The sequence below is a fragment of the Aspergillus pseudodeflectus genome, assembly GCF_044049435.1.
Source record: "Aspergillus pseudodeflectus strain CBS 756.74 chromosome Unknown BJX68scaffold_1, whole genome shotgun sequence".
In the NCBI taxonomy this organism is placed as follows: Eukaryota; Fungi; Ascomycota; class Eurotiomycetes; order Eurotiales; family Aspergillaceae; genus Aspergillus; species Aspergillus pseudodeflectus.
In genome coordinates, this window is record NW_027263777.1 from 475,076 (window position 1) to 494,045 (window position 18,970).

General features: G+C 51.3%; 6 protein-coding genes across 6 annotated transcripts; 4 read left to right on the plus strand and 2 right to left on the minus strand.

Moving 5' to 3' along the window:
- Positions 1–40: 40 nt before the first annotated feature.
- BJX68DRAFT_273793 (transient receptor potential ion channel family protein) lies at positions 41–2,690 on the minus strand (the record flags this gene model as incomplete). Its single annotated transcript, XM_071047539.1, has 2 exons — positions 41–2,260; positions 2,318–2,690. The coding sequence occupies 2 exons, from the start codon at positions 2,688–2,690 to the stop codon at positions 411–413; spliced, it is 2,223 nt and encodes a 740-aa protein (XP_070905533.1). The 3' UTR covers positions 41–410.
- Positions 2,691–6,249: 3,559 nt separating this feature from the next.
- Positions 6,250–8,488, plus strand: has1 (ATP-dependent RNA helicase HAS1). Its single transcript, XM_071049291.1, has 4 exons — positions 6,250–6,919; positions 6,979–7,700; positions 7,753–8,013; positions 8,071–8,488. Exons 1-4 carry the CDS (start codon positions 6,316–6,318, stop codon positions 8,317–8,319), a joined length of 1,836 nt encoding a protein of 611 aa, XP_070905534.1. The 5' UTR covers positions 6,250–6,315; the 3' UTR covers positions 8,320–8,488.
- A 1,496-nt stretch (positions 8,489–9,984) lies between these two features.
- On the plus strand, positions 9,985–10,918 carry BJX68DRAFT_5136 (uncharacterized protein). Its single transcript, XM_071049305.1, has one exon. It carries the CDS (start codon positions 10,135–10,137, stop codon positions 10,705–10,707), a length of 573 nt encoding a protein of 190 aa, XP_070905535.1. The 5' UTR covers positions 9,985–10,134; the 3' UTR covers positions 10,708–10,918.
- A 212-nt stretch (positions 10,919–11,130) lies between these two features.
- BJX68DRAFT_273795 (uncharacterized protein) lies at positions 11,131–16,425 on the plus strand (the record flags this gene model as incomplete). The annotated part of the gene is made up of 3 exons (XM_071047540.1): positions 11,131–14,418; positions 14,469–15,899; positions 15,957–16,425. 3 exons carry the CDS (start codon positions 11,131–11,133, stop codon positions 16,110–16,112), a joined length of 4,875 nt encoding a protein of 1,624 aa, XP_070905536.1. The 3' UTR covers positions 16,113–16,425.
- A 44-nt stretch (positions 16,426–16,469) lies between these two features.
- Positions 16,470–18,108, plus strand: BJX68DRAFT_5156 (putative metallo-beta-lactamase domain protein). Its single transcript, XM_071049309.1, has 3 exons — positions 16,470–16,712; positions 16,814–17,465; positions 17,513–18,108. Exons 1-3 carry the CDS (start codon positions 16,594–16,596, stop codon positions 17,705–17,707), a joined length of 966 nt encoding a protein of 321 aa, XP_070905537.1. The 5' UTR covers positions 16,470–16,593; the 3' UTR covers positions 17,708–18,108.
- Positions 17,642–18,951, minus strand: BJX68DRAFT_5206 (uncharacterized protein). The gene has a single exon (XM_071049320.1). The coding sequence runs from the start codon at positions 18,772–18,774 to the stop codon at positions 17,809–17,811; it is 966 nt and encodes a 321-aa protein (XP_070905538.1). The 5' UTR covers positions 18,775–18,951; the 3' UTR covers positions 17,642–17,808.
- Between the last annotated feature and the right edge of the window lie 19 nt (positions 18,952–18,970).

Sequence of the window (18,970 nt, forward strand, 5' to 3'; positions counted from 1 at the left end):
AAAGGCAGGGGCATCGGATAAACCCTGCCGGAAATATAGCACATAGTCCGCAAACCCAAGTCCTGATCTCCAGATCCAATGCTTCAGAACGCCAGATATAAATAATGAGCAAGAAATGAAAAGGAAGAGATAAGGAAAACCGGTGCGAGGTTGTGAGAGTGTGTGTGTGTGAGAGCAAAGAGGTTTCGGGAAAAGGGAAAAGAGTGAGTCCAGTATATCACAGTATACGCAAGTGGGTAATGTCAGGTAGAAAATAAGGCATGTTGGACGAATAAAGCGCACAGAGTACGGAAGAATCGAAGGAATAAAGCACGGGTCGAGCGGTTAGTTCGTTCCCGTACTCGGCCATAACTTCATCTCTTAAGCAAAGCTGAAAAGCAATCATAGGTAGAAAAACAAAACAAGCTCTTTTAGTGGTCATAACCTGCCCCCCTTTGCCATGGGCTTTGATTGTTTTGGGTTCGGTATGAACCCTGGAATGGAGAAGAGGTAAAGCTTCGCGGCACTGGCGAATGTGACCGTTGAATTGCGTCCGAGCCAGGAGCACCACGGGGGCTCTGATCACTAGGGAATAAAGGCAGAGAGGGATCCACCGGAGAGTGTGGCGGTTGGTTAGCCGTCGGATTTGGACTGGGTTCGAGATTTTGGCGACTAACGCTAGCGCCATTGCCACTGGAGAAAGAGCCGTTCTCGTCGTCGAAAGGGTTCGCCTTGTAAGGAGAGGTCTTCATGTCACCGCGCGCGGTGGCACCTAGGGCGTCCAACTCAGTGGTCAACTGAGTCTGTGACTTGATGAACGAACCACGGTCGTCCCTCATGGGTTGATAACGTGTGTCGGGGTTCTTGGAAACAATGGCATAGACGGAAGCAATGAGCACCAGAATCAAGAGCACAAGCGCCGCGGCGGCGTTGATGACGAAGAAGACAACGCCCATGACACCAGTTACCAATCCGGGCTGGTTGAAAACGTTGGAGAAGAAAAGGAGGAAAATGGCATTCAAGAAGTTGACAGCGGCAATCGTGATGTTGTAAATGTTGGTCTTCTTGTCCATCCAAGGTCGCAAAACGCTGACGGCGATCAAGAAGGCCGCTTCAATAATGACGTATGCAACAGTCTGGACGACAGGGGCTGGCTGGCTGAGACCGATGAACATGCCTTTGACGAAAAGATAACCCAATACTGGAATCACGAAGTAGTATGCAGTTGCGCGGTACTGGACGTAGAGGAAACCCCACTTGTTCAAGCACGTCGGATCGGAGTAAAGGATGTAGGCAGGGTTCTTGTGCAAAGCAATCGAGCGCTTCGCCAGACTGATGACTTTGAATGAAGCCCAGCCTAAAGCGGCTAGAAGAGATATGAGCATTATCACAGCGAGTACCACCTCGGCGGGAGAGTCAACTCGAGTGAACTCCCACAAACAAAGAATGCACATTTGAGGGAAACCGATCAGGGTCAATCGGAACAGAATACCACGGGCGACGACCCTCCATCCGTTGCGGAAGTCCTGAAACTTGTCGCTCTTCATCTTCCCATGCTTGGCAAGAAGTTCACATCCAGCCTTGAAGAGCACAACAAGAAGCATCACCAACGCCACGAAAACGACGAAGAAGATAAAACCGGTTAAGAAAATATTGGTTTCTTCGATCCCGGCGACGAATCCGACACGCTCAATTCCACGGACTTCTTGGCTTTCGGAAGTGGCTCGTTCAGACTCGGTGCCATCACGTTTGGAGAATACTTCCACAGATCTTCCAACTAGGCCGACAGCAGTGTCAATCACAGGATCAAGAGACCGTTTCCTGCGCTTGAGTACTTCGACGGAAACCGTGGATAACTCGGAAAGAAGTGTCGTGGCGGTACCGCCTGTTGATCGCTGATACCACGTACAAATGTCCTGCAGAAATCCCACGCGGATAATGCCCATACTCCATTGAAAGTTCTGAGTCCATGACTGGACAATGGGCGGCATATGAATTGAAGTCATTCCAATCATTGCCTGAGATTGCATAAATGAGAAGAACGACAGAGCATTGGCAGCAACGTGAGCGGCGGTATTCGAGTGTCCAAGTCCGGAGGTGATAGCAGATGCAGTCAGACCAAGACCAGCGATGATAGCGGTGGCCCAACCGACTCCCTTTTGGTAAACAGTCTTACCGTTCGAAAGACTGGCCTCTAAGCATGTAATACTCTCGTGAGTCTCAGTGGAGTTGATATAGATACGGACAGAAGCATCAAGATCCGGAACAGTATACGCGATACCTATATGAGCTTGTTAGTGCCATACATCAGCTTCAAACTGCTACCCAATAAGCGTACCTGGGATCTGGTCGTTGACATCATCTGGAAGTTCAAGAGGAATGTCGCGGACATCGATAGGGCCGGTGTTCATAGGGCATAGACCCTCCAAGTCCATATCACAAGGATTGAAGGTTTGTCTCAGGGCTGTATAACCGTAGGCATCAAGGACGATCGTGGCCTCGACAAATCCAGTAATGCCGGAAACTCCATCGAAACCGATAACCAGGGAATTATTATTAGGCGTGTATTTGACATGGAAGTAGGTGGCCGTAAAATTGGTGCTGTCTTGACAGAGGTTGAGGGCGTTGGACTCGATAAGTCGCTCAGCGGTCACGAGAGGTGAGTTGAGCAGAGTGCCCAGGAGATAAAGTAGAACCGGTAATAGCCGCATGTTGGCGGTTCTGTGTCCAGTCACACACTAATGGTTTCAATCAAAGAGGACACAGGCCGATAGAAGAAGCCCTGGAGCGCAGAGTCGTGGAAGAACGTAGGGTGGTACTGGGAAGAAACTTGAGCTTGGCAACGCCGGATGCGGAAGGCCTTGGGAACTGGGTTCTTGTATGTCGGTGATGTGGGTCGCTCGTAAGATCCGAAGTCTAAAGCCTGATGCTGGTGAATATAGTATTGAGGAAAGTCGCCGTTGCGATTGGCAATTCACAACGTCATCGATCACGCTACGGAAACGAGAGAAAAGCCGGCTGGTGGGTGTGAGTGATAACGAAAGATGTCAACGGGGCGGGAGTAGGTGGTAGTAGCGAATGTCGAAAGAAGAAAGAGTTATAGAGGAGCGAAAGTCGAGGGGTTGGAAAGCTGACGGAGTAGCGAACGTGGCGGCGACACACAGTATGGCCGAAGATGAGGAGGTTGGATGGAAGGGCGTCTCCTAACTTGACCGGGGACTCCGCTGTGACCTTTGAAGTCGGAGAGCGAGAACGAGGAGAGCACGAAAAGAAAGAAAACAAAGAGGGGGAAAAAGAAAGAGAAAAAGATGACGGAGGATGGAATTCAGTCCCAGTAGCGGCAGAGATGGTTCTTCAGGGGATCTCGTCCTGGTTGGAGGAGAGACGGTCGGGAATGCAGTTGAAACGCTCTGGAATGGGAAATGTGAACGGGGAAGAGGCTGAGTCAGCACGCGTCTCTGAAATAATGGTGGACGGTGGACTCGATGGGCGCCAATCAATGGGCGCTGTGATGAAGACTGAGAGGAATAACCTCCTGGGGGGCGAGTGCTGCCGGTTTCTTGTTTCTTGAGAAAGAGAAGACAATGAAGGTTGACTGCAACTTTGCGGCCGTCGACGGAAGGGGGGCAGATTATCCAAGAGTCTTGTCTTCTTGTCGCCTCTCTCAGCGTCTTGGCCTTCTTCTCAGGTTTTCAAGTCGTCAAAATGACAGTCGCCAATGGTCACCAATGGTGCACGCGCGGCCTCAGGGGATTCTGGATCTAGCCTTCCAGGGCCCCCAATTGCGGATGATTCTCATACGCTTAATCCACTGGATCAGTCTATGATTTGTTCCCACTGATAGGCGACGCAGATTCCCTTTAAAACTCGCATAATTAACATCCAGCCGATTGCGACAAGCGGCCGTGCGGATGATGCTATCAATCTGATTCTCTGCTTCGTTGGCGCCCAAAAATCTTTTCTTGCCAAGTTCCTCTGTTCCATGGCTATCTGAGCCTCCATAAAGCCCACTCTCCCATGGTTATTGTTCTGCCTATTTTTCGCGCGAGTCGATGCCATGTCTCAAGTTGCTATTAATAGGCTAGTAATGCTTCTGGCACTGAAACCCTGTGGCGGAAAACGTCCAGGTGCGGGTGTTTTGACTCTCTATCGCCCTCCCGAGCTGTTCTAAGGCTGACAAGTTCCTGCAGTCTCACAGGCGACTTGAATGAGCTGGTTGGACCTCACATTCTCGCAGAACCAATTGACCACTTGAAGTCTCAACAGAAATCCAATTAAAGATTCCCTCTCCCCTTTCTGCCGTCGGCTTAGCGCCCAAGTCTCTTGTGAGGTGATTATTTCGCGCCGACTCTGCACAGCCCCCTCCTGAATAAACTCTGAATTCCCTACGAGTACGACGGAAAGCACCGTTCTTGGTCAGCATGACATCCACAATTGCATTTCTCACGATTTTATATCTTAAAAGAGCGGCAAGCTAGCTTCTTGAAAAGCGCCACGGTTGACCCTTTTGAATCCCTGTCTCATACTGATGATCTGATCTCAATGAGATCTGTGACTGTATCAGATGCCCTTCTCCGCACGTGGAAGTGACAGCTGATGCTGGCCGAGGGCGTGCATCTGACACCCCGAAGTTAACTCCAGTTCGCATAGAATTGAGATCGTCGAGAATAAACCTCGCCGTCCGAACTTTTCTCAGCTCTGCGAACACGGCCTCTTGTTTCAGATTGCAGATCATCATCGATGCATGCAGTGGAAGCTCAGAATCAACAGCGGATCTTTTTATTGTCCCAGAACTGAGTATCTTGCCAGGGCTGAGCGCAGCATCTTTAGACTTCTCATAGATAAGTTACAGGGCCATTGTTCTTCCTCACTTCCCGAGGTTCCGACAGCCATGCACGTCTCAAATGTCAAAACAGCCTCTATTCTTCAAGGCTTGTGCGAATCTTAGCAGCAACGCAGCCAAGTAGTTGTTCCTCTTTGGACCATCATCCTCGAAATCAACGAGGTGCATGTCACTCGAACATCGGGCGTTGACAGCTGCGGCCATTCTTAGAAGTTTGCTCTTTGTACCCCGGTATAATGGGTAGACCTACTGCCTCAGAAACCCAAGTCTCTCTCAAGCCTTCAGTGATAGATTCCAAAATACAACGTTGTATACTCGGCTTTCAAACAGATTTTACTCTCTAACTACATCCTCCTCCGTACGACATGCTTTCGACGTGCTTTCCAGGTTTCAACTTAGTCACTTCTTTAGAAAGCTCCGATTTCCATGTTTCCATGCATCATGTCATCATTATCATGCTCTGACACTGCACCGGTGCGGTGGGACTTGCCAGTGGGACTTGCGGCAGGAAGATTTGGATCAACATGAGAAGTGCTGCAGATCCAGCTTCTTCCAACCACAGATTTCGTGGGACTGTGGAGGAACGACTTTCAAGTTTAGACTTTGGTGCTCTCACACTCATCCTGTCAAGACGTCTTGCATCCTCCCAGTTCGAGGTTCGAACCTTCGATCGTCGATGCCTTAACATTTATAGCTATGATCGCAGGTTCAACACGTCAACCATACATACGGAGTAAGAATATGAGGTCAGCATTGACGTGCTCGTCTGGCAGATTGATGTTCAACAGACACGCAATCACTCATCCTCAACAGAGAAGGCTCCCTTAGCTAGTTGCTCTGATTCCCAGGGCAAAGGGAGCAATCCCTGCTGGTTCAGAGGTTCAACTTTGTGATCTTACCAGACCCCACTTTTAAGCTACCACATTTCTCCAGAGTACGCTGTACACCTCAAGGTTGTACTCTGTAAATAACCGTCAGGATGAACCATCACAAACGATTCAGAAAGCAAGCCTGAGGTAGGGCAGGTTCATTCAACTCGTATGTATATCCTTTAGTAGCCTTCATACGTAGCAGCTTAGTTGGGAATCGCTGGCTATGCACCCACTTTACTAAATCGATATATATATATATATATATATATATATTGTGAGCGATATCTTCAGAGTTCTGATAGTTATGGGTCAAGAAGAATTACGGAGTAAGGGAAAAGGAAGAGAAGGCCCAAACTGGGGAACCCAGGGCCCCAAGCAAGGGCACTTACATATGTCAGTGATAACTCAAAAAAAAAAAATGATGGGTGGACTTCCTCTTAATGCCTTAGGCATTTAGGGGAAACCCGCGCCTTTCTGTATCTTATCACCACGTGATGCGGAGACTGACAAAAAACTAGCGCCTTAGACCCAAAAAAAAAAATTCTAGTTCCCGCAGGCTCAAAATCTCCAATTATTCGTCAACCACGTTCAAGATACGGCCCTCAACCTTCTATAGGCAAGATGCCGGCCGCCGTTGACACTGCAAAATCGATCTCGAAGAAGCGCAAGAGAAAGCATGGTGGAAACGCCCGCGAAGCGACTGAGAACGGCGATGTCTCCTCACAAAAGCCGGCTGCCAAAAGCGAAGCCGTGACCGAGACAACGAAGAAAAAGGATCTCAAGCTGGCTGAGAAAGCTATAAAAGAGGAGGCGCAGAAGAAGCGGAAGGTGAGCCACTCGCCTAGCGATGAGGGGAGCGGTGATGAGGAGGAGGAGAAGGAGGAGGAACCGACAGCTGCCCCGGAGGAGAAGGACGACGATGATGAAGATGTTGAAGAGGTAGAGGATAAAGTGCCAGAGCTTCCTGCCATGGACGCGGTTAGCTTGCCGCAGCCAGACGGTGGCCCGAAGAAGTTTACGGAGCTGAATCTGTCCGAGAAAACGCTTCAGGGTATCAAGGAGATGGGATTCGAGACTATGACTGAGATTCAGCAACGGACGATTCCTCCCCTCCTTGCCGGCCGGGATGTTCTTGGTGCTGCGAAGACCGGATCGGGAAAGACGTTGGCATTTTTGATTCCCGCCATCGAGATGCTCAGTGCTCTGCGCTTCAAGCCTAGAAATGGTATGACTGTGGTTGTCCCTGTGCTTTCAATGTCTCCTACTAAGCTAGATCTTTAATAGGTACTGGTGTCCTTGTGGTGTCTCCTACGCGCGAACTAGCACTTCAGATCTTCGGCGTGGCCAGGGAACTCCTCACAGCGCACAGCCAGACATACGGTATTGTCATCGGAGGCGCAAACCGACGAGCAGAAGCTGAGAAGCTCGCAAAGGGTGTTAACCTCCTCATCGCCACTCCTGGTCGTTTGCTCGATCACCTCCAGAATACTCCCGGCTTTGTTTTCAAGAACCTGAAGACTCTCGTTATCGACGAGGCGGATAGAATCCTGGAAGTCGGTTTTGAGGACGAAATGCGCCAGATTGTGAAGATCCTACCATCCGAAGAGAGACAGACCATGTTGTTCTCTGCGACCCAGACCACCAAGGTTGAGGATCTGGCTCGCATATCGCTCCGGCCTGGACCCCTGTATATCAATGTGGACCATAGGAAAGAGCACAGCACGGTGTCCGGCTTGGAGCAGGGCTATGTTATCTGTGAGGCTGATAAGCGATTCTTGTTGCTCTTCTCTTTCTTGAAGCGCAACCTCAAGAAGAAGATTATCGTGTTTTTCTCCAGCTGCAACTGTGTGAAGTATCACGCCGAACTGCTCAACTATATCGACCTGCCAGTTCTAGACCTCCATGGGAAGCAGAAACAGCAGAAGCGCACAAACACTTTCTTCGAATTCTGCAATGCCAAGCAAGGAGTCCTGATCTGTACAGATGTTGCCGCACGAGGCTTGGATGTGCGTCTCTCCATTTCTCCATTGAATTCATAACCGATCTGACTGTTCCTAGATTCCTGCCGTCGATTGGATTATTCAGTTTGACCCCCCGGATGACACCAGAGACTACATTCACCGTGTTGGACGTACCGCGCGTGGTGCCAACGGCAAGGGCCGCAGTCTGATGTTCTTGCAGCCGTCCGAAGTCGGTTTTCTGAAGTACCTGAAAGAAGCCCGTGTACCGGTCGTGGAATTTGACTTCCCAGCCAAGAAGATTGTCAACGTACAATCTCAGCTTGAGAAGTTGATTAGCCAGAACTATTACTTGAACAAGGTAAGCTTGATCTCGTTTTCGGCGGATTTAGGCACTGCTAATAATATCACTTCACAGTCTGCAAAAGACGGCTATCGCTCCTACCTCCAAGCCTACGCCTCCCACTCCCTGCGCTCCGTCTTTGACGTCCACAAACTCGACCTCGTCAAAGTGGCCAGAAGTTTCGGTTTCACAGCGCCACCGCGCATCGATATTCAGCTTGGCTCCAGCCTAAGCCGAGACAAGAAACAGCAGCAACAGGGACGACGTAATTACGGCAGCCAACCGAAGGGTCTGAAGTTCAAAAGAAAGCATGAGGATGATTAGTTAATTCTGCACAAAAAGGGACGAGCACATTTTTCTTTACTAGGTTTGCGCATAAGGTCCGGAGTTCACTATGCTTGAGTTTTAGTTTCCATAGCTCTGCTTTATATATTGCTGAGATATCAGTTCATCTTTAAAAGTTTGAACCTTACTAGTACTCATGATCTTTCCACACTGTCCAGTGGCTCTTACGCCACCTTCTCGGTCTACGGTATATTCGATGGCCATGCAAGGAAAGAGCAACTGAGGGCCGCTACCTAGTATGTATCAAATTACGGAAAAGGGCGACCGTAGGCTCTTTCCTGAAATGTCGCCGTATAGTCATAGAGCACACCCCACCAGACTCGATGTACACCGGGAATCTCCACGACTATAACTCTGCCTAGGTACCTAGTCACTGGTGGGCGCATCGAGCCATCAGATAATTACCAGCTCACCTACAGTCATCGAGCAGGGCCACTGTTTATGGTTGGCTGTCCAAGGCTGCCTACTTTCTCTAGTGCTGTTCCTTTGTGATGATCGAGTTCATCGAATACGGTTGGTTGAACGTGCCTGCAAGTGGAGGGGAGAATCAAGACTCAAGAGGAGCACATGTGGCGACCGAGCAGGGTGCCCCTTTATGCATGGCAGCCTCGTGGCAATGTGTCGGCTGGGGGCATGCGTGTCTTTCACGCAGATTAACAGAATGTAATCTGTACTTCAGTTTGCTATAGTGCGAGCGGTCATACACCTCATGGCACATTGCAAAGCTGGGTCCACGATCATGCACGACATACAGCAATAACATCTGGTTGCAAAGCCTCAAGGCCTCCTCTTCGCGGCCTTCGAGTCGGTTGAGCATGAAAAGTGAGAAAATTCGCAGCATATGCCAACATCAAAATCATGATAAGCCTTTCTTCTTGGCTGGTCACGGAGCGGCTCAGCTATCGACAGACATGGTTATGAGGTAACCTTAAGTGGGTCGGTTCCACGGTTCGCAGGCGGGTGTTGATTCTCCATCTTAACCTCAGACGAGACAAAAGAACAGGTGGCTGGTGAGATCTTGAGAAGGTGGTGGCTGGAGTTGCGGGATACCCTGGGTTGAGTTTTTCTCTCGCTGTCTCTTCCCGGAGGGGTCCAAAGAGAGTGAGTTGTATTCTCGTGTGTGATAACTCGGCTGCAGCAGCCAGAAATATCCCTGCCAATCACCAGCTTCAAGCAGGCAAAAAGTTGACGTTGGAGGATGTGATGTGATGGATGAGTTGGCAACAGGATCGCCAATGGATGGTCGTCCAGGAGACCCGCGGTGAACCGACTACCACCGATTCAGTTTAGCAACTGCTGGACAGTGCCATGCCATGGCACACACTGTACGGAACATTACTGATGTACATGTACGACTTGGCCGTCTTGACCGATTCGTTTGAAGGTTTCATGGACGGAGCAGAACCTAGCCGTGTTTCACTGTTTTGCGGGAGCCGGCTCACATATAATGGAAGCCGCATTTCTCCTCTCTGCGTGAGGAGTCGTGTGGTTTGAAGGAACCCTCGGGCTCCTTACAGTCTCATTGACGATGGATTTAGAAAATGGCTGGGCGAGCGCTGTTGCTGGGTAGCAATCCTCGACGGGGAGAGATAGCCATTGAGAAGACCACTCCAAGGACAGGAGAGCAAGTGCTGTGGCGGCAATGGTACCCGAAACTCCTGTTGCTCCAGAGGATCCAGAGAAGACAGCGATGCTTCTGATCCACGTCTGAAGCATGGCTGTTCGCCTTGCGTGCGGTAAGCTCCAATTGAGCCTTAGTGATGAGAAGGGATAGTCCATGGGTGTCTATTTAGCATGCTAGTATCATCCCAGCAGTGTTCTGACGGTAAACATCCGCTCGCTGAAATACAGAGACGGAGTATAGAAGGCTGGATCCCGATTCCAACGAAGGCTGCGTTTGCCCGCTGTAAGGACAAAGCCAGGAAAGCGCTGAATTTTCCAATCAATCAGAGCCGGGGTTCTGATATTGATTATGGCCATTTGCCAGCCCAGCGCATCGCTCGATTGCTGGTCGGTCGAACGACTTTTTGCGCCCCCAGCCTTCTCTTTTTCTCGGCCGCCCAGATCCTTCTTCTGATCGCTTCGTCTTCATCGTTCTTCGCCTTGCTCGCTGTTCAATTCGTTTCTAATTCCCATTTCTATTTTCTCCCCCTGCTGGTTGTGCTTCAGGCCCCTTTTTCGCCCCTGTGCAGCGACTTTATCTTGCGTGGATGTTGTTGGGATTATGAGCGGCTGAACTTTCCCTCCATCCATCGTCCAGCAAGCCTCCATTCACCTCCTCCCTCACTCCTCCATCTCTCTTCCGATCAGCTGCTTCTCGCTCCCTTTTCTGGCTCCTGCATTCCGTCCTACCCTCTCCCTCAGTGACCTTCCTGCGCTGGTACGCTTGACTTTCCTTTTCTTCCTTACACCTGACGGCCTCTCAGCCTCACATTCCTTGCCTCCCCACACCCCGCCTCTAAGGCTCTACCGCTCTCCCCATTCCTCTCAGCCTGACCAACTTTTCGCCCTGAAGACTGCACGTCGATTCAGTCCGATCTGTAGTAACACTTCATCTGTTAACATCGGGGCTCAGGTCACCCCTCCACCCTCCCCTGTTCCTATCCCAGTCCCAATCTCTACCCGCTCCCCTTCCTTCAAACCCCAAGCCTACTCCCTCACTTTGGGACGGAGAGAGAAAAGAAGTGTTATATCTTCCGAAAAGGACAAGGGAAAGCCAGCAGACTATGGGCTACTTGGCTGCCTGAAAGAACCTATACAAGAGATACCTCTCCCACTTTCTGCTCCGTCATGGGAGTCAGCACCCGAAGGCCGATCCTGCCAGCCCCCACAGAATCCATTGTCGACACCGTTGGCAGCAGCGTTACTGGCACTGACTTGGGAACTGACATATCTCGCCGCACAGACAAGACATCGTACTCGATTCCCGACGACGGGAGTCCCGTCACAATTCCTACCCGACGGAAACACCGCTCCCGCGGGGAGGATTCCAAACTGTCCCGCTCAGGGCACCACTCCCAGACCTCCCTGCTCATCGAGTACTTCGAGGGCGGGAAGGGAGGGTCTGGCGCTATAGTCTCCCGCCCCAGTGTTCGGGTCAGGGTTACCCCGTCATCGGGGAAGAAGTCCAAAGAGCCGAGTGTTCACATCACTGACTCGAGCGGGAATCGGAGACCCTCGTACTCGCGCCGCATTTCTTTCGGCTCCCCGTCAAAACAGAAACCAGGTGGCGAGGCTGCTGGCGATGACCTGAGTTATACCTCTTCCGCAGATGAAAACCAACATTCCGGACCGGTGGAGATCGAACTTTTGAATCGCGAGCAGGGCAGCGAGCTGTCTGCTGTATCTCGCGACCGCCGATACCTGCCGACTTCGGAGGTCTCGTCTATGCCTGCGGATAGCATGCTTGACGCTCCATCATCCGGCCCACGACACAAACGCAGCCAAAGTCTAGAGAGGGAGATTGAAGAGCCCGATCAGAAAGGTTTTCTCAAAACACCAAGCCGACAGAGAAGTCGCAGTCTGAGTACGGAGAGAATCGCCCAACGCGCCGCTGAGAAAGTCAGTAACTACTCTCGCGAGGCCTCAAGCAAACGCCGGTCGGAAAAGAACCGGGGAATCGACTACCAGGAAGTAGACATCAAATCTCCCCGCCGCCGACGCTATACGAAAGACGACGACATGGCCAGTCCCGAGTCTAGTCTGCTTAGCGCGTCCGCTGTTTCGTCACACCGTCGCTCTGGTGACCAGTATTCCTTCCGATCCAACACATCCAAATCTTCCTTGAACAATCCAAAGCTTCTCGAGACTGTAGAAGATGCCATTCGAAGGCTGATTCTGCCAGAACTCAAGGAGCTCAAGAAGGATCAAAAAGTGATTTCCAATACGTCAAAGTTTGAGCGCGACTTGAACACGCCGTACTCATCAACAAGCTCCCCATCCGGTGAAGGACTAGTACGACGGCTTTCGAAACATGCCAGTGCACCAAATGTTCGGAAGCCTAAGGTTGTTCTCAACAAAGACAGCCAAGATGAAGGGATACTCCTTGCTGGTGACTCGGTTTCGTCTCAAAAGGAGCGTAGGGCTAGCCGGGACAGCGAGATGACCTCGGAGACGGGCTATGTCAAAGGTCTTCGACCAGAGCTGACTGAGCAAGATAAGGTTCGCCGCCAAAGAAGCAAAGGGCTACGCGACGCCGAAAAAGCTGCCATTGTCGGTAGCCGTTTGACCGCTGCCAACCTCCATCACCATGAGTCAAATTCGAGTTTAGATAAGTACGAGGGCCGTCGTGATAGCGAACCTAAAGGTATCAACGAGACGGAACTGGTGTTCAAGAGGCACAATGTGGCTCCTATGCCCCTTCGAAGCGCCATCGAATCCGATCTGATGACCAGAGACTCGATTCTCTCAGACCAAACACTGGAACCCGAGAGTCCGGCCGAAGATGTGATGCGATCATCCCCTGCACACACACCAGTTCGCAGTCCCCTCAGTTCACGCCACGACCTAGGACTAAAACACAGTAACATGTCCAGCCACAACTTGTCTATCCACAGCGCCTCCGATCGGGATTGGACTCATTCGCCTATCGGCGAAGCAGCAGCTGGCGCTATCGCAGCAGCGGCAGCAGCTAACCTGCTGGATTCTCCCTCTGCTCATCGCGATCTTGATTATGGTGACCATCTGAGCGTCAGGCGCGCTCTTAGCCCCATTCAGAGCGTGGCCAGCAACCAGAGCGAGTCTCACGTTAGGCAAGGTTCCACTCAGCATGTTCCGCAAGAGTTCTCTGGAGATGAAAAGGACATGGAGCCTCGTCTCTCGATCGAATCGCTCTCTTCGGCCCCTAGCACGAGCCTTGCAAGATCTAAGCGGCCGGGAGGCATCAGCGCTGAAAGCCAGGACGAAATTCTCCGAAACCAGCAAACAGCCGGCCCGGAGCTTGGCTACGAGGGCTCATCTATCTTGTCTCCGCAGACAGCAGGAGATAAACACTGGGCGGAGGAATCCGAAGAAGAGGAGGAACCCTACCGGTACTCCGTGGCGGAAACCGCCAGTACCGACGCCAAACATATGACCAACTACACCGATGACAGCGAAATTGACTTTGTCGAAAAGGCAAACCAAGGTCGTCCGGTTGCGGAGGGCATTGGTATTAATCCTCAATTTGTCCATCCGTCAGCCGTTGAGTCAGCGGTGGCTTCAGTCCTTGATCCGTCAATCTTAGACACGAAGTCAAATCAGTCCGGTGGAAGTTATTCGCATTCAACCAACACGTTTGTGCAGCATGAAGGTGGCAGCACGAGATCTTTGGGACAACCAAACGAAGTAGCTCAAACGTCTCGGCGCGGCAGTCCTTTGAAGCAACGACAAGATGCCTCGAGTCCTGACGCTACCTCCTTTCCTAGGCGCATGGGAGTCACATCGCCACCACAGAGCGTCACGCAGTCTTTAGACGATCTTACTGACCCCGTTCAAATGTTTGCTGGCAAGCACCGCGAGGGTGAAAGTCCTGCTCTTCATGAGCGCGAATTGAGCCCAGAAACCGAGTCAGAAATCAATACGAATCCGTCTATCATTCAAGGTCCGATCGGAGGCGTTGCCCCTGATACTGCCTGGCCTTATAACCCCTCATCAGCGAAGGGTCAATCCCCTCTCTTTGACAATACCGCTGCTGTCGCTGCCACCGGTGCAGGTCTCGGCCTGGCTGCCGGACAATCGGGGTATGAGCATGATTACTACCCAGAAGATGAGTACAACGCTGGCACATACGATGACCAGCAATACGCAAACGAGCATCTGTACAGCACACCACCAGGCGCCAAAGACGAAGGTTACGTGTCGGCAGCTAATCCACTCTCTCCAAGTCCCCAGCAAGCTAGCAAGGGCTTTGGGGGCATTGACGCCAATGGGCTTGGTCTGTTTGATAGCCCAACCGGAGGTGAGGACGAATTCGGGACATCACATCAACGACACTTTAGCGGTTACTCCCATGGGGTCGAATCTCCTCTCTATGACAGTGCAACAGGACGAGGTATCGAGCGAATCCAGTCTAAAGATATCGTCGCACTCATGGATCATGTGAGTTTCATGTACAGCAGGTCTTGAACACCTTTACTAACAGATTACAGCTTACCGTTCGAGACGCTCAGCGAAATGCACGAGATACAGAGATCCTGGTGACTCTTGTTCGAAGTGCCGCTGAAATGCGCAACTCTTTCGAGGAGATGAAGAAGTTTATCGCCCAACAAGATGGCATGCTACTGGAGGCCAACGACCGACAGCACGAGCGAACCTACAAAGCTATAGGTGGCCCTCGCCCACTACCCGTAAGTGGCAGTAAGAGCACTCGGCAGGCTTCCCTGGACGATGCCGAAGATTTGCCTGCGAAGCGAAAGAACCTGTTCAAGCGTGCGCTCAAGGGCTTAAGCCTCAAATCCTCGAACGACTTGACCAGAATTGAAGAAATGCTTGAACAGCTTCTGGATGAAATGGAGGCTCTGCGTAGCAGTCAGAATGACGTGCTTCGTAGCGGCAACCGAGGCCCAGCCAGCATCGATCTTGATGGCTATGAGCCTGAGGGCATTGCCGGCACCTCTTCCCCTGGGGATCAGTCCGGTTATCTTTCCAATTCCTCCCGGGCGGCGCCCGAAACGCGAGCGACTGGACAACGGAGAGATATCGACACTCGTGTCAGCACGGTTCACGAAGCTGACGAGGATGAGGAAATCGACGAACGGGGAGAATTTCTGAGCCCGCAGCTGCCATTACAGGAAACTGGAGACACACAACAGGCGAGGGCCGGATCCGTACCCCTTTCAACACCCCCACGAACTGCGGCTGCGTCGGCCGCCCTCAGTCATAGCAATGAGACAACCCCAAAGACGAACGACAAGTCACGGAAGCACAAATCCAGCAGCTCGTCATTCTTTCCCAAGATTTCTCGTTGGTCAAAGACCACAGCATCTTCCATGGGTGACAATATCCGCAACAGCATGCAACCCGGTCGCAAAGAGCGGGTGTCGTTTGACACGTCACGATCCGGATCTGATCTCGGAAATGCCGCCTATAAGACGACAGATTACTATGATCCCCAGGGTGACGACAGGATCCGCTCGAACTTGACCCTCGATGAGGGGCTTCAGCACCAGGAGAACAGGCCTTCATCTCCGTTGGTTCCATCTCAGGTCTCCGAAGCCCCTAAATACAGGGCGCATCGGGACAGCCTCGACATGCAGCATCCTCAGCCTCGCCAGGGTCCTACTGGGCGCTATCAATCTCAGCTGGAGTCTCAGGCACAAATATACGGGGCGCCTGCCAATCACTCAGATCAATGGGGTTCCAACCCTAGCTTCTCTGCTCTGAATGGGAACCGAAGATTCAGCGGTGGAAGCCGTCTCTCTCCGATCTCTGATGCAGGCTACTCAGAGTCTAGTTCGCGAACTGGGCGACAGGGGCCTCCGAGGCCACCGAAGATCAAGGATGACGGACCTTTGTTTCCAGAAAGGCCGCCAAAGATCAAGGAGGAAGAACAGTCTTATTCGGACCGGGTTGCTTCACGGGTAAGTTCCAAGCATTGCAATCTTTATGTCATCCATTGCTAACTCGTTGCCATATAGAGCTCTGCTATGAAGTCTCCCCGTAGCACACCGCCTCCTCGAAAGCCTACTGGACCCCGTCCTTTGAACTCTGGCAGTCAGTACAACAGCCCTAGCATGCGACAGAAGAACTACCGGGACAGCCCGGAGCAAGTTGACGACGAGCACGACTACTAAAAAGCGAGTTTGACACTCGTTATATTTCTCTTTAATATCACGACTTGATGAGCAGCACTGTTTCTCTTGGTTCCATTCCATGTCCATGACCTTGGCGTCTTGCATATTTTCTTCACATACATTTGTCCATGAAGCGGCGGAACGAGGATGTGTAACTTTTTTGTTTGCCATTTTCACAACCATGTACCTAGCGATTTCCTTCTCTCTGCATATTTCTGTTTTTAATCATGTGTCAGATGGCAAAAGCACTGCTCGTACAAAGGATTTACTAGTATTTAGACTTCGAACAATCTCACGAGTCCTTCAACCTCCCCTTTTGGACACCTCCATAATCCATTCTTTAATCTAATGCGGGGTAAGCTGTATCGTATTTACTGCGGGGTCTCCGTCTCGGACTCCCCTTATCTATCTTGAATTCTCCATAAACCATCGTCATTCCACTCAACTTTCGAATAGCCATATCGCCACCAGGGTTCACAAAATGACAGACCTTCTAGATCTCGCCATCTGCTCAACCTGCGGGACACAATTCACGACTCCTTCGAACCCCACTTCCTGCAAGATCTGCGACGACCCACGACAATACGTTCCACCAACAGGGTCAGTATCTCAGCCAACAGCCCCATCTATCTAACCGCCCCCGAAAATAAAAGATAACCAAAGAAGTAAATAAAGAGCATTGGAACTAATATGCCCGACAGTCAGTCCTGGACCACACTGCGCACACTCCGCGACTCCCAGAACCCCTCATACACCAACGTCTTCACTCCCGACCCGATTCACAAAGACGCTCTGATCTCCATTCACACTGAGCCAAAGCAGGCGATCGGGCAGAGGGCGTTCCTGTGTCGGACGAATTTAGAGCGACCTTCGGGTTCGGGGACGTTTAACCTCTTGTGGGACTGTATCACGTACATTGACGACGAGACGATTGCCCGGGTCAAAGAGCTCGGTGGAATCGATGCGATCGTCATCTCGCATCCACACTACTATACCACACATTTGCTCTGGGCTGAGATATTTGATTGCCCTGTCTATTTGTCCGCTGAAGATGAGGAATGGGTGGTTATCCGTGGGGAGAAGCAGGTGTTCTTTACGGGAGGAGAGTTGTGCTTCACCGGAACAAAGGCTTGGGGTAATAAGGCAGTAGGGAGCGAGAAGAGAGAGGGGGAGGCTGAGCTGGTGGTTATCAAGACGGGTGGACATTTCCCTGGTAGTACGGTGCTTTGGTGGAAGGAGCTGAGGACGTTGTTGATTGCGGATACGATTGCGGTTGTGCCCAGCGCGAGGTACTGGGTCGATAGGCTGCCCGGGACAGCGTCGTTTACCTTCATGTGGTCGTACCCTAATATGGTATGTTGATTGACTCCCCATATACTACTTTGAGCTGACAATAGTAGATTCCACTGTCTGCCGATGATGTGCATATTATCTGGACCGCGGTGAAGCATACTGATTTTGAGGTAACTCGAGGAGCGTTTACCGGAATGGATACGGATGCCGACAGCAAGAAGCGCTTCTTGGATAGTGCCAAGATCTTTGTCAAGGCTATGGGGTATCTTGATCATGCAATTCATCAGGAAGAATGTCTTTGATACAGCAGGCTATGAATTGTGGTGTACAGAATGAAGCCATTGGATAATCATGCCTCCACGAGACTGGTAATGATGGCACAGCGCAGAGGAGACAAGATTGGTTACAGGTCAGAAAATGGTCGCACCGAGGTCCTCACTGAAGGAATGCGTGAGTGATGTTTTGCCGTTGCCAGGGAACTATACTCCAGTCCTTCACTAATCGGGAACTCGCCTGGAAAACTATCGGCGGATTTCAGATGGCGATGCTCATTGATATGTTCATTGGGATGTTCGCTGATCTCGAGCGCTGAGCGATCAATGCGAGAACTCTCTGCGACCAAGGAGTCAATCGACCAGGGCTGGCTGACGAAGCTGAACTGCGGTTCCTTCTCTGAGACGATCTTTTTATACTGAGCAGCCGGAACCACCTTGCACTGTCGGGGACCCGATGAGACCGATTGAACATTACTCACGGAGAGACTCCTTCCTATCGATGAGTAGATCGAGTCGCTAACGCGCGCTGGGTGTGGTGAGGAGAGCTCGGGGGACTCTTTCCCATTTTCGGCGCCGGTTCCACCACCCATCCTATTGTCCACATTCCCATCTACTACCACCGTTGCGCCTGTGTCTTGACCAAACAGACCGCCATGCTTCGGCCTGGCCGTAGAAGAGCTGGGCGAGACACGTAAATATCTCTCGTCGGCCTGTGAGATCTGTTTCGTAGGTGTGTGCGCCTCTAATATTTCAGACGGGCTGAGATTCGACTGGCCGAGAGCTCGCGGTGTAAGACTCTCTGAAATTTTCTCAAATTCGTCCTTGGTCATGGAATTAACGATGTATGCAATGCGCTGCTCTCTGCGGCCGATAGCACGGCGAAGACTTGGGTTTGGTCCTGAGTTGGATCTGCCGATTCGCAGGATGGCTGTCGTAGTCTGGAGAAACTTGAGTTCAACGACAGCTTTCATAAGGGAGAGGGTGTTTCCGAGCTGGACGTTACGACTGATTGGATCATGATCATTTTCGCCATGTGGGAGGTCGGGGTCATGCTCAGAGACCAGGTCCAGGCTTGGATGGGAGTAGTCGGTCATAGTGGCCGAAGTGAGGATGAGCTATAAGCCATGAGGGGGTTCAAGTTCATCCTGAAAGCTGGATGAAAAGAAAAGAGATGAGGGAAAATCGCCAGTAGCGGATGGCAATGGCGGGTTCAGCGAGGAAGGAGCCAGTGCCACCGGCCGATTGTATACTTGCTGGAAGATGGCAGGTGCCGCATGTCTCCATCTTATC

Coding starts and splice junctions, on each gene's coding strand:
- BJX68DRAFT_5156 (XM_071049309.1), top strand. CDS start 16,594: ATGACAGACCTTCTAGATCTCGCCATCTGCTCAACCTGCGGGACACAA. Junction 16,713..16,813: donor CAATACGTTCCACCAACAGG/GTCAGTATCTCA, acceptor TATGCCCGACAG/TCAGTCCTGGACCACACTGC. Junction 17,466..17,512: donor TGTGGTCGTACCCTAATATG/GTATGTTGATTG, acceptor TGACAATAGTAG/ATTCCACTGTCTGCCGATGA.
- has1 (XM_071049291.1), top strand. CDS start 6,316: ATGCCGGCCGCCGTTGACACTGCAAAATCGATCTCGAAGAAGCGCAAG. Junction 6,920..6,978: donor GCGCTTCAAGCCTAGAAATG/GTATGACTGTGG, acceptor GATCTTTAATAG/GTACTGGTGTCCTTGTGGTG. Junction 8,014..8,070: donor AGAACTATTACTTGAACAAG/GTAAGCTTGATC, acceptor ATCACTTCACAG/TCTGCAAAAGACGGCTATCG.
- BJX68DRAFT_5206 (XM_071049320.1), bottom strand. CDS start 18,774: ATGACCGACTACTCCCATCCAAGCCTGGACCTGGTCTCTGAGCATGAC.
- BJX68DRAFT_5136 (XM_071049305.1), top strand. CDS start 10,135: ATGCTAGTATCATCCCAGCAGTGTTCTGACGGTAAACATCCGCTCGCT.